This window comes from Macaca nemestrina, chromosome 10 (genome assembly GCF_043159975.1).
Source record: "Macaca nemestrina isolate mMacNem1 chromosome 10, mMacNem.hap1, whole genome shotgun sequence".
Taxonomy (NCBI): domain Eukaryota; kingdom Metazoa; phylum Chordata; class Mammalia; order Primates; family Cercopithecidae; genus Macaca; species Macaca nemestrina.
The window spans coordinates 26940700-26954264 of NC_092134.1; the positions used below are offsets into that span (position 1 = coordinate 26940700).

The 13565-nt window shown below is 44.2% G+C and overlaps 1 protein-coding gene across 6 annotated transcripts in view; it reads right to left on the reverse strand.

Moving 5' to 3' along the window:
- Positions 1 to 9018, reverse strand: part of LOC105497692 (t-complex 11 like 2) — a 44699-nt gene extending 35681 nt beyond the window's left edge. The window contains exons 1-5 of one of the 6 annotated variants that reach the window (XM_024797932.2): positions 8212 to 9018; positions 7233 to 7371; positions 3744 to 3832; positions 2036 to 2182; positions 1747 to 1938 (exon numbers count right to left, since the gene is read on the reverse strand). In XM_024797932.2, the coding sequence (XP_024653700.1) occupies positions 1747 to 1903 (157 nt within the window). In that variant the 5' untranslated portion in view covers positions 1904 to 1938; positions 2036 to 2182; positions 3744 to 3832; positions 7233 to 7371; positions 8212 to 9018. The remainder of the gene's footprint in view (positions 1 to 1746; positions 1939 to 2035; positions 2183 to 3743; positions 3833 to 7232; positions 7372 to 8211) is intronic. The other 5 variants (XM_011768977.3, XM_071071196.1, XM_011768978.3 and 2 more) reach the window with 5 other exon arrangements.
- Between the last annotated feature and the right edge of the window lie 4547 nt (positions 9019 to 13565).

Consider the following 13565-nt stretch of genomic DNA (forward strand, 5'->3'; position numbering starts at 1 on the left):
ACTATTCTAATAAATTATGTCTTTTTAAAATCACTGTTGGAAATCTTAGGTTCTTTTAATTAAAATCATAATGTCAAACAATAGCAGTGACAGGAAATACTTTACTACCTAATTTATTATTTTTTCTCAAGATGGAGTCTTGCTCTGTCACCCAGGCTGGAGTGCAATGGTGCAATCTTGACTCACTGCAATCTCCACCTCCCAGGTTCAAGTGATTCTTCTGCCTCAGCCTCCCGAGTAGCTAGGACTAGAGGTGCATGCCACCATGCTCAGCTTATTTTTGTATTTTTAGTAGAGATGGGGTTTTACCATGTTGGCCAGGTGGTCTTGAACTCCTGACCTCAGGTGATTCGCCTGCCTCAGCCACTCAAAGTGCTGGGATTACAGGTGTGAGTCACTGCGCCTGGCTACCTAATTTTTAGGAAATGAGGAGGAGGATCAGGGAAAGAGGAGGAAGAAAAGAAAGGTGATGCACAGAATTGGTAAAACCCTTCTTCAGGATGTCTAGGTACCCCGGTGTCAGATGTGCCAACCCCACATACAGTATAAAGAGTGAGAAAAGGCACAGAAACCTGGGGTGGCTGCTGTTAATTTCTTTTGCCAGGTCTGACTCAAGATTCTCCTTAAAAATGTCTATATACTTTGGTCCAATAATCCAGTGATATCCAAAAGACTTTCCAGAAAGGCTTCATGAACTAAGATATTCATAAAGCACTATTTGTAACAGCAAAAAAAAAAGGAAACTAACTAAATGTCCAATGATGAATCAATGGTTAAGTTTACCGTATATTCACTTGATGAAGTAATAGGTATTCATAAAACCAATGTTTCAAAAACATGTAATCATGAGTAAACGTTTTAGTTATAATACTAAGCAAGAAGAGTCCACACATATATACATACATATGTCTATGTGAAGGATAAAGATACGGCAAAGCACTGCCCGCTGTCGTCTTTGGGTGATATCATAGGCAATGTTTTCTTTTCTCTATTCTTACGTATTTTGTAAGTTTTAAAAAATAAAAATGTAAAAATTTAAAACACAAATAAAGCAATTTGTAAGAAGTGGACAGTTCAGCATATTAAACATTAGTTGCTTTTTCCTGCATTTGCTTTGCCAGTTAAAGGTGTTATACTTACTAAATAAAGCGCCAATTAAAAAAAAAGCCAAACACATCTGCTTTACACATCTCTAGTTTCTACACCCAAAAACGGGAAAAAGATATCTCCTTTTGCTGTGACCTCTCTTTTAACTCTTTCTCACACCCCTAATGTAGTAATTCTCCTTGTGGGTACCTTCCTGGGGTGATTTGCACAATATTTTTTGAAATCAACATGAAACCCTTTAGATTATTTCACTTCCTTCCTGATCTTTCAATGAAGACCAGTTTCCTTCAGTGTAAATCAGGAATACTCAGAAAAGACCAATTTGAATTTATCCTTGAGCGGGGATCTAAGAAGTAATCTCAAGGAGAAAAGACAGACGAGGTTGAAGTCCTGCTTTATCGTCAGACCGAAGCAGATCGGAGGCAGTGATCAAAATAAAAATCAGCAGGTTGTAAACTTTAGTGGCTATTTATTTCTGAGCATGTGTCCAGGAAAGCTGCAGTGCCCCTGCAGCGCTATTCTGGGGCATCTAGAAAGGAGGGGAAGTCTGTTGCTCTCAGGCATTTCTGAGTTTTCAGATCCAACACATATCTAGAAGTAGCCCCGCCACCCTCAACCCCTGCTCCCCCATTGACTCACAAGCAGGAGAGCTGGATTTGCTGGAGGAGTCACTTGTAAAGCTCTGCCTGGAGCACTCACAGTCACTGAGCGAAGCCATGCTTTCGGAAAACCGGGAAGAATCAGAATCGCTTGGCTGGTCCTCTCCCACACACTGCTTCTCGCCATTGAAGGGCATTTTGGGTCACTTAAGTGTGGGTAAAAAGGTAGCACCTGCACAGACAAAGAGACCCTGCATCAATGTTCTAGTTTGCTTTCTCTCTTTGCCAACATTTGATGTCCCACTGATGGCATTTCTTGCAAATGCTACCTTCTCCAGGAAGCCTTGCTTTTAGCCAAAGTGAACAGCACTCCTCTTGGGATGTCTGCAGCACATCTCCTGCATTTCCAGGTGAGTACTTAGCTCCTTGTATATTAGTCCCTTGTTATTTTCTTCCCATGGCTACTTCTGAATCTCCTTAATAAAGCAGAGATTGTGTCTTGTCCACGACCAGTGCCAAGTATATGACAAGTATTCATTCAGTGTCAGCTAAATCAGAATCCCTGAATCTCATTTGGTAAGCTTCAACCAGAACATTTGCAAGCTGATATCACGACACGTTAACCAGCCTGGTACTGCCAAAGCCCAAGCCCTAGAGCAGAGAATTTACTGCTTAAGCCTATCTTATTAGATTTAAACGTCAAAATTCCCAGTTCCCTGTCATGCTCTTATTTGAATATCTTAAAGTTTGTTTCCACTTTAAGTTGTCTTTTTTTCCCCCAGTTATTCCCCTGTAATATAACAACTGTGCTATGCATGCTCTGCTCTTAATTTTTCTCTACTACAGTTGCCTCAAATGAGCTCTGGCTGCTTTTCCAAGTGAAAATGAATAAGAGCTTCCAGCCATGAGAATTTATGAACTAGCTTAATAGTTTTAACTGTCCATTTCATTTTTCTACTTTAGCTGGATAGCACACTTGGTTTTTTAATTGTATTTAACAAGGCAGAAAAGTGCAAAGATTAAAATAATTGGGAGTCAGGAGTCCAGGGTTTGTGACCTGAGTTCATCATTAATGTGCCGTGTGACTTTATGCACATTTTTCTGAGAGGTTGGGCCAGTTATAAGGTTTCCCTCAGCTAGGAATATAAGATGCTCCAAACCCAGAGTTCCATGAGGCATCACTAGAAGTTCTGAGAAATTAAATGTGCTTATGCCAGGCATGCTTAATAATGTGTAACTATACTTGTAACTGTACTTTCTTCCAGCAATTCACTGGAGGTAGAGTTCCTGACACAGGGGCTGCAATGGAAAATTTTAAAAATGTTTAGAAACTTGTTTAGTGGGTATACGCCTCCATATTACAACTGGGCCTTAGTGTATCCAAGCAGAAGCCTGTATTTGAAGCCAAAATGTCCATTATGACTCTATTAAAAAATTGTCTGTTTCCTCATACAGGCTTACTAAGAATACCTAATTCATAGGGTTGGTGTGAGATTTCAGGTACTCAATACATGCAGAGTGTTTGGAACAGTCACTGACACAGTAAACAGTATACAAATGTTTTCTATTATTTGCTTTTTCTTGTTAATATCATTGCCTCAGGACTTAAACACTCTGGAGGGAAGAACAGTTTTAGGTCAGGATAACACCATGTTCTTCAACAGACAAACAAGGCTGGTAGTTAACATGGAACAGAACTCTTGGCACTTGTTTGACAGACAAAAGCCAAGAGTGAATGGCCCATCACTGTGTGAATGTTCTTCCGTGAGTTCCTTCATACCTGCTCTTACCTTTCTCGGTCTTGAGTTTCCAAGTAAGTCACCTGGGGACAAAGCTACTCGATTCAAAAGGCACTGAGGATATTTAGACTGCTTTAAAAACTATTTTGGATTCTCCCTTAGACTGATGATCATGAAACCAGGCTGTTTCTTTAAGAAAGGTAATACTCCTTATGCAAACTTAGATCTACCTAACTTTTGACACTGCAACTCACAAGTAAATCAAACAACTTTTCAGAAACATCACATCTCATCATACCTGGAGAATTTAATCACTGGTCAAAGGTAAAGTCAACAGAAAAGACTGAAGATGACTCCAAGTAAAGCCTCCAACACGATAGCAGGTCACTATTCAAAGAAAATTAAGTACTGTCATATTTGCATTTTTTATTGTATTATTCCATCACTTTGTGATAATAGATACAATATTATGTCATTTCTTCTGAAACCAATCACTGGAATGCAGCAAGCATTCAAATATTTATTGTTGAATAAATGAATGGTAGTAAGACTACTGACATTCAAGAGGTGTGAATGGGTACAAGGACTTGAAGGGGCTAGTACTGTATTTCACTATAGATAGACAGGAGATTGGTTTTTTTTTGTTTTTTTTTTTTTTGAGACGGAGTCTCGCTCTGTCACCCAGGCTGGAGTGCAGTGGCCGGATCTCAGCTCACTGCAAGCTCCGCCTCCCGGGTTTACGCCATTCTCCGGCCTCAACCTCCCGAGTAGCTGGGACTACAGGCACCCGCCACCTCGCCCGGCTAGTTTTTTGTATTTCTTAATAGAGACGGGGTTTCACCGTGTTAGCCAGGATGGTCTCGATCTCCTGACCTCGTGATCCGCCCGTCTCGGCCTCCCAAAGTGCTGGGATTACAGGCTTGAGCCACCGCGCCTGGCCGGAGATTGGTTTTTAATTTGCTTGTGATTCCTCAGCTTGTGTCCAGCTTTACTTCCTTATTTCCTTTCTGCAGCAACTCTGTCTGCAAATAGTTCTGCACTGGTTCAGGATTGCAAAGATACACTGATGATAACACACGTCACTGAAGTCGTTAAGAACATTGCCTCTGGAGCTAGGTGGACTGGGTTCTCAATCCTGGCTCCTCTTGATTATTTACTGACTAGAAACAGAGAACTTACCATTTGTAAAATGGGGACAATAATAGTATCCACCTTTGTAGAAGTGTTGTGAAGATTAACTGAAATAGTATCTGTCAAGTTCTTAAGCCCCTAGTAAGTGCCTGACGGATGTCAACTATTATTTTATTCTTACAAAAGAAGTTACAAGTCCCGAAAATGTAATGTCATAAAAAACAAAGAAAGGTTGAGAATATGTTCCAGATGAAAAAAAAGAAGAAAAAAAAAAACAAAAAAACACTTGATAACTGAGTGCAATAGGTGATCCTAGAGTGGATCCAGTACTGAAGCAAAAATGCTGTAAAGGACAGTATCAGTCAATCAATAACACTGTTAACAATATTTGAATCTATTGTCTATTGTCCAATGTTAAATATACTGAAGTTGAAATGTACTGTGCTTTTCTATTTTGGAATAAAGGGCCATGACATAATACAACTTTTTCTCAAATGATTCAAATGAAAGAGAAAGAGAAAAAATAATAAAGCACATAGGGCAAAATGTTAATAGGTGCATCTGAGTAAAAGGTACACAACACGGTATTCCTTGTATTATTCTCGCAACTTTATCTGTAAGTTTGAAAGTATTTCCAAATGAAAGGTTAAAAGAGAAGATGATGGGCTGAACTGAAACTTCAAGATTCAAATTCAGAACAGTCCAACCTCTTGCAGTTTTGAAATTTTGATTGTGCCCACCGCTGTGATAACTTAAATACCACTCTATTACAAGAACTCTTCTAGACAGTCAAACTTGTCCTGATGTCCTTCTTGAACAGTGCCCTCCAGAAGAGGCAAAACAGATAATCCTTTTTAAGAGTTCATCCCTAGGTGGGTTCCCTTTTCCTAAGTCTCTGGGCCATGGTTTACGACCCTCTGTGATCTCAACTCTGCCCATCTCATTCTGGAGTGTTCTCCCACTAACCCCTCATGATCTTCTTTGGGTTCCTCAGACATGCCAAACTTCCTATTTCAGGGCACTCACACCTGCTATTCTCTCCCTGTGAAATGTTCCTCTCCCTGATCTCCTTGTGGTTGGTTCCCTGTTGTCATTCAGATTTGAAATTTAATGTCACCAACTTCGAAGTAACCTTCCCTGATAGCTACACTCACTGCATCTAAATGAGCCAGCTAGAGCTTAGAACACTGCCTGGGCTAGAGCAGGAGCTCAATGAATATAGTTGCATGAACTAATTACGCCACACTCCTATTCATAAGACAGACACCTTGAGTTTTCCTTCTTTTCTGCCTCACTCACATTACTCATATTCCCATTATGCAGTCACTTACAGTACTACACTTGTGTGCATATCTGTCTCCCACTAGATTTTAAGCTGCTGGTGGAAGCTGTGACTCTCCTCTCCAATTCCCAGTGCCTACTTCAATGCATTTGCAAGGCACCAAAAATTCAAACTAGCAAAGACCCACAGTTCCAGGAGCTTAAAGAAACTCACGTGTAGCAAATAATAACAATTACAGCTAACAGTCACTGAGTGCTTATTACTACCTCAATAATAAGCCATCAATAACTGCTCTATGATAAGTTCTTTATATATTTTATCTCCTTGAATCCTCATTATAACCTTGTTAGCTAAGGTATCATTCCAATTTTATCATAAGATCCTGAGGCCCAGAGAGGTTGCATTACTTGCCCAGTGATTCACAGCAGCGTAGAGGCACAACTCAAATCCAGGAAGCAGATCCCTGAAACCCATGCTCTCTACCACTCCAGGATGGCTGGAGAAAATTTGGTGTGCTGCTCACTCTTTCCACTCCCACTGGCAAATCGATCTACCCATCACCATGTGGACCCTCGCACACGTGGTAGCAAGCTGATCTTATCCTGGTATGGCTGCTCAAGTGCCATTCTGTGAAGGGCATCACCGAAGGAGTTCGTCACCCAAAACAATTCACCACCACCCCGCTACAGTGACAGAAAATCCTCTAGGAGGGAGCCATTCTTTATGCACCACAAAATCCCTAGTTAAACCCCACGTTAGCAAAAAGGTTAACTGCTTACAGTCATAAACATTTTGGAGTGAAATATTCAGATTACCCAGCAGGGCCTTGAGGAATGGAACCCATCCAATTAAGGTTAGCTCATGTAAAAAAGAAACTTCAAGAAACATCTAGTGGGTACCATCCTTTAAGACCAAATCAAGGTCAGATGCAAGGACAAGCCTTCGCATACGTGTAGTAAAGGGAAGGGAGTCAGAGGACTAAGTCTGGGCTCTGAAGAAAAAAGTTGCAGATGATGTGAAAAATTTCCCTCTTCTGCAAAATGCTGCTTTAGAATCAGTCTCAAATAGCAGTGCTAAAGTTATTCATCCACAGCAAAGCAAAAACCATAGAGCAGAATAAAGTTATTCATCCACAGCAAAGCAAAAACCATAGAGCAGAGGGATAGGGGCCTACACCATTCATCTAGACAATACTGGTCTTCATCAAGTTAGAACCAACAAAGAGCTAGATAAAAGTCAACAAGCCAGTCACCGTCTACAAAGCAGATGTTCACGTTACATATGGCATTACAGCATCAGGGAGAAGGATTCCTAGGCACTTTTCATATTTGAAAGCACTCCTCCCACACTTGCTGGTCTGTTTTCTGTTAATACCTGTGCTTCCCCTTCTGGGGCCCTCAACCTCTCACAAAATGGCATTGAAGCTGCATCCACACATGACTGGGTATCTTTGGTCCTGGGCCTCTTCAAATCAGGCAATTTCCACTGGCTGTCAGGGTGATGCATGAAATCCCTAGAGAAGACAGGAAAAGGACCACAGAAGGGAGCCTCCTCAAGTGGGAACCACTGAGATAAACTCATTATCCGTTGGCAGGTAAGAAGAGCAAGGTCCCTGATTGGGCTGGTGACCATGGGTGCTGAGACGCCCACTGGGGACAAGGACAACTTGTTCAGTTTCTTCACAGTTAAGGTAGCAGGACAACCATCTAAGATTTTCCCAAACTGCAGTCATATGAGTACCACTCTTTATGACTATTTCTACATCTCCCTCCTTACCTATGCTATAATTTACTAACCGTGTCTCTTTATCTTAGCTAGATTTTTGCATTTAAATGTATTTATTTTAAAAGGAAATTCTGTCATTGTGAAACTGCTTACTTAATGGGACAGATTTTCTTAATAGTAACGAAAACAAGTAACCATGTTCATCCATGTGCCACCTTAAATCATTGCTATTACCCCCACTGGTGCCACCTACAGTAGCAGCTTTGGGAAGCACAAGCAACCCCTGAGGGTTCAGCGTTCCAGCCCAGGCCCGATCGGCATTTCTCCACCTCTTCCCCTTAACCTAAGGTCCCGGCAAGGGGACGCAGCAGCAGTCTGCACGACCTCGCCCACGTCCTCTGGCCGCCCCTCCCCTCCAGCAGCACCACGTTTCCTGTCAAAACAAACCCTTGGAGGAGGGGACGGCGGAGGCAGAGCCGAGTGCCCGGGAAACCACGGCAACAAACTCCAAACACAGGCGGCCGGGCCCGCCCGGCCTCTACCCTGGCTCAGTTCCCCACTCCAGCCCGGCCGAGGGGTGCGGGGGAAGGGGGTGCCCTGGGCAGTGATGGCGGGATGCCGCTGGTACCTGTCCAGCAGGATTTAAACAGCGGCGAAGCGGCCTCCGGGGCCCGAAGTCTGTGTCCACCCCGACACGCGGGGCGGCCACTCGGTGCCCCGCTCCCCGCTGCCACGCGGGACGGCAGTTCGAGGTCAAACAAGGGGACGTGGAGTGGTGAGACAAGAATTAGGAGACCAGCTTGATGGCCCCTGCCCCGCCGTCCCAGCATGGAGTTCCGAGATAGGGCGGAGGAGCCTTCGGGCTGCAGCAGTGTCCCCTCCGTTGGCCCCGGCCGGTCACCTGCGAGCCGGCAACGCCTTCCCCGTGAAGGATACGCACCGGGTCCAGCACGTAGACAAGAGGAGAACGGCGACGGAGTGATCCCGCGTGAGGGCTCTCTGGGCGTCCCCTCACCGAGCACAGCACTATCACCTCGAAAACTCACCAGTCCAACAACCCCCCCAACCCCAGCGTCCCCCCCGCGCAACGCGGTATTTAAAGGGCCCTGAGGGACTCTAGGGAGGCAGCCACGGCGCGGCCATCACAAAATCGGATAGCGGGGGGACGACGGCACGATGGGGCAAGGGGATCCAGGGCCCTTCAGGCTCCGATAGCCGAGCGCTCACAGACTGAACCTATTAGACAAACAGTCTTCGTCATGTTTAAACCAGAGAAGCCGAGGACAGCTCGGATGGGAGGGTGTTTCGGATGCGAGACGGCACGGTCTCCCCGCGCGGCAAGTGGTGCGGTCCGGGCTGCCGGGGGCGGGGAGAGAAGTGTTTACGGAACTGAGGCCGCCGCACCGACGGGAGCGCCGGGCGTTGGGGGCGGGGCTTGACGGAGCACTGGGGGCGGGGCCGAGCGGGGGTGCTGGGGTCGGGGGGCCGAGCAGGGGCTCTGGGGGCGGGGCGAAGCCGGCGGCCGAATTTCCAGCGGAGCGCGGAACGGATCCCCTGGGCTTCCGGGCGCACCCGCGTGGACTGCACCGCGAGCTCCCAGCCGTGCGTGGAACATTGAGTGCCCGTACACCCCTGTCTAGACGGGGCGATCCAAACTGGGTGCCCACCACAACACTGTCCACACTTACAGAGACAACCCAACTAACAACGCTGCTGGTGAGCTTTCCCACGGACGTCAGCAACTAACCGCGTCATCTCCAGTTGCGTCTACACCTCCACATAAACACGGATTCAGATTTGCACCTGCACGGGACAGTTAGCTCCTGGGAGTCACACCCATCCAGGCCCTCTGAAGACTTGGTGTGCGTGCAAAAGATAAAGCGTCTTACTTCCTCTGGGGATCTTGGCAGCACCTATCTCCGGAGAAATTTCGACCTTGGTTAATGTAAATAACCAGTCCCAGGAGGGCTCTGTGCCGTCTGGCCTGCTGCTCCGCTCCTGCTGTGGGCGTGCTTGAGGGTGTAGAGAAACAAGCTTCCCCCAACTGCTCACATCAAAACCATGCCCTCTGCCAGGTGTAAATCGGTGCTGTATTACTTGGGAAATAGTTTCATGCAGGAACTACTTACATGAAGTTTGTATAGACTGAAGTATTTCTGTTTAGTGCCGAAATTATGTCTGGATTGTGGAGGCAAATTGGCCACCACCATTCAAAAACAACAACAGCAGCAGCAACAACAACAAACAACAGGCAACATTTTAAAGCAGGGTAGAAAGTCAGTTGTTTAGTGGTTACAACACAGACTACTTTATGGTTCCAATCCTGGCTCTGACATTCACTATGCATGAGATCGTGGTCTCTGGGGATAACAATGATAGCTATTTCATTGGGTTATTGTGAGGATAAAGTGAAATAAAGCTTGTGAAGTGCTTAGCTGGGTACACAATAAGCATTCAATAAGTATTAACTATTTGGCAAACCACTGTGGCCAAACTTAGCTGGTGATCTGTATAAATTTGTATCTGTGCCTCCTTTTGCCACTTTCCTCTCTTCTCCTAAAATATACAACCTAATAATACAGGTTCAGAGATTAAATAGAAGGTGCTGTCCCCACCGGAGTTCTTCCCTACAAACATGCCCTTCTTTATGTCATTTGTTGGATAAATGATCAGGATGACAGAAGCCTCCAATTTCAATTCTTGCCAAATGACAGCCACCACCCAACTGCCATCACCACCTTAAAAACTCCACAATAGAAAGATGAACACCCAAATCCCCCAAACTTCTGGTAACTCTGTGACAATGACACATGGCGACATTACTTCCTTTGTTAGCTTTGTAAGGATTTAAGTACTGTTTTGTGCTATGACACAAGTTGGAGCAGGTGACCATGAGTCAGGGTGGTTGTCTCTAATACCTGAGTGACCAGCTGCCTGACCCTAGGCATGACACTTCTTTTAAAGTTCAGATACATAGCTCTCAAAGCCACCAGGAAGCAGCTTTTGTCAAAGCAAGTTTCAACATGTGCTGGTGTACAAGCCTTGATGTGGAAGTGGTGGGGGTAACATCAGAGACCCAAGCTGAGATAAGAAATGATGCTGGAAATACTATCTTCTGTTACTTTAATGTTAAATAACTTGCTATCTGAAAACCCTTTGGTGAATTACCTGACCAACTGCCCTTGGCCTGACTTGTGTATAAAAGCACTTTGGGCCAGGTACGGTGGCTCAGGCCTGTAATCCAAGCACTTTGGGAGGCCAAGGCGGGTGGATCACAAGGTCAGGAGATGAACCATCCTGGCTAACATGGTGAAACCCCGTCTCTACTAAAAATACAAAAAATTAGCTGGGCGTGGTGTAATCCCAGCTACTGTGGAGGCTGAGGCAGGAGAATTGCTTGAACCTGGGAGGTAGAGGTTGCAGTGAGCCAAGATCACGCCACTGCACTCCAGCCTGGGCGACAGTGCAAAACTCCATTTCAAAACAAAAACAACACTTTGAAAAAATGGAGTGCTGTAAAATATAAAGCAGTTCCCTCAAAAATGAGCCTTGTATCACATTGTTGCTCAGAGGGCTCAGACAGTCATAACATAAAATCTTCCCTGCTCAGGTTATGTTCATGACTTTCTGAGAAAAAACAAACAGACAAACAAACAAAAAAAACCCCAAAGTCTGAAAAGGCAACCTCTTTAGTAAGTAAAACAATTAGCATTTTATTTGAAGAAGACATATTATTACACGTAGTTTTTCTAACTTACCTTTTTTGAACCACTTGGAGAACTGACAGTAATAACAGTTTGTTTTCTCCCTATAAATTACACGGTAGACCAAATGTGGTCTATCACTCTTGGCAAAAGACTAAGGGCAGATAAAATTTTTGTTCGATGAAGAAATAGAAATACTCATTTTCTTTTTACACTTCTGAAATCTGAGTTTTAACTTATAATAAATCATGGACAAAAATCCAAAAATGTACTTACAGTTGGATTTGCAACCTCTCAGCCTTATAACTTTTCTAGTGGAGTTGCATCTTGTACTTTAATGTAATGCAAATTTAGCTATACGGGACTCATCTAGGACAGAATATGAGGAACACAAGAGAATAACTGAAATACTTCCAGTGATCTTGTCCCCTATTTCTCTCCATAGGAGTTTGAGGCTTCTCTTCCTGTGTTGATCAGAGTTTCTGAGCTTCTCATTATGTTCCAAACTTCTTTCCCATGGCTGGCTTCATGGGCGTGCAGTCTGGGCAGTCGCACAAGGTCCCACCCTTGGAAGAGCCCTGTGCTTGGTTTAACACTTTGCTGCTGTTATGTTGAGATTCTTAATATTGTGCTTTTTGAAAGAGGGGCCTTGCATTTTCATTTTGCACTGGACCTGGCAAATTATGGAACTGGTCCTGATCTCCCCACACAGAATATGAGTCTAGTGGTTAAAGACACTTATTTTCCTGCCCCTAAGTGCCGATCAATTATTTCAACTAGTGCTCAGTCGAAGAAACTTATGTCTGTTTCAATGCTGGAAGAAAAGAAATAGCCCCAAACAAACAAAAACAACAAAAACTTGGTGTATCCCAGGTCTTATGGATCATTTAAAAATTTTCAAGAGTAATTTTCACTGCACTTTGATCTCATGGTCTTCCTTAAGAGCCTAATCCCTCATGTAAGATGTGAGTCCATTGTAACTGAAAAAAACAAAACAAAACAAAAAAATGGGCCGAACATGGTGGCTCATGCTTGTAATCTCAGCACTTTGGGAGGCTGAGGTGGGTGGATCATCTGAAGTCATGAGTTCGAGACCAGCCTGACCAACATGGTGAAACTCCATCTCTACTAAATAGAAAAAATTAGCCAGGCATGGTGGTGCATACCTGTAATCCCAACTACTTGGGAGGCTGAGGCAGGAGAATCACTAGAACCCTGGAGGCAGAAGTTGCAGTGAGCCGAGATTGTGCCATTGCACTCTAGCCTGGGCAACAAGAGTGAAACTCAGTCTCAAAAAAAAATGGCCGGGCATGGTGGTTCACACCTGTAATCCCAGCAGTTTGGGAGGCCGAGGCAGGAGGATCACTTGAGGTCAGGAGTTTGAGACCAGCCTGACCAACATGGTGAAACCTCGTCTCTACTAAAAATACAAAAAGTTAGTTGGGCATGGTGGCACACACCTGTAATCCCAGCTACTTGAGAGGCTGAGACAGGAGAATTGCTTGAACCTGGGAGGCAGAGGTTGCAGTGAGCTGAGATTGCACCATTGCACTCCAGCCTGGGCAACAGAGCGAGAGTTTGTCTCAAAAAAAAAATAAAAACTAAAAATTAAATTAATTTTTTTTTAAAGGAATCCCACTTTTTTCTCTCCCCTGTCCATCGTCAGGTGCTACAGAAAGGGCCAAAAATCAGTGAGGGGGAAAATACAATAGAAAGCAAAAAGAAGAAAATGAATTTGGCTAATACACATACTAGAGAATTAGGCCCTGAATGTTCAAAAAGTAACTGCATACCTCCTACTCAGTTTTACTGTGAGCTCTAAAAATAAGGTCTATTAAAAAAAATTAACCATACCTTTTAGGCAAATTTTTTTGTTCTATATACTTTCATTTGGAAGATAAGGTAGATCTAGGCAATCGACCAGTTTTGACTATTAGCTGATGCTTGAACAATTTTCCAAAGCACCAAAACCAGTTTTCTTTTGACTCCACTGAACTGAATGAGTAAAAGATTAGCAGTTATTTCTCATTTCAATTGACTGTACCTTCACATTTAGGCACTGCCCAGTCCCTGACCCTGTCACATACTAAAAAGACAAATATTCTTAGTAATCCCTACACCCCTCCCTGGGCCCCTTCCTCTTACCTGGGCACCACTGTTGTCCCCTGGGAAGCAGAAACAGAATGAAAACAAGCAGTGAAGACAACTCTGGGGCAGGAAGTGGGAGGGGCCAAAGAGAGTTGAAGCTCAAAGGAGCACCTATGGGAGGCCAAACAGG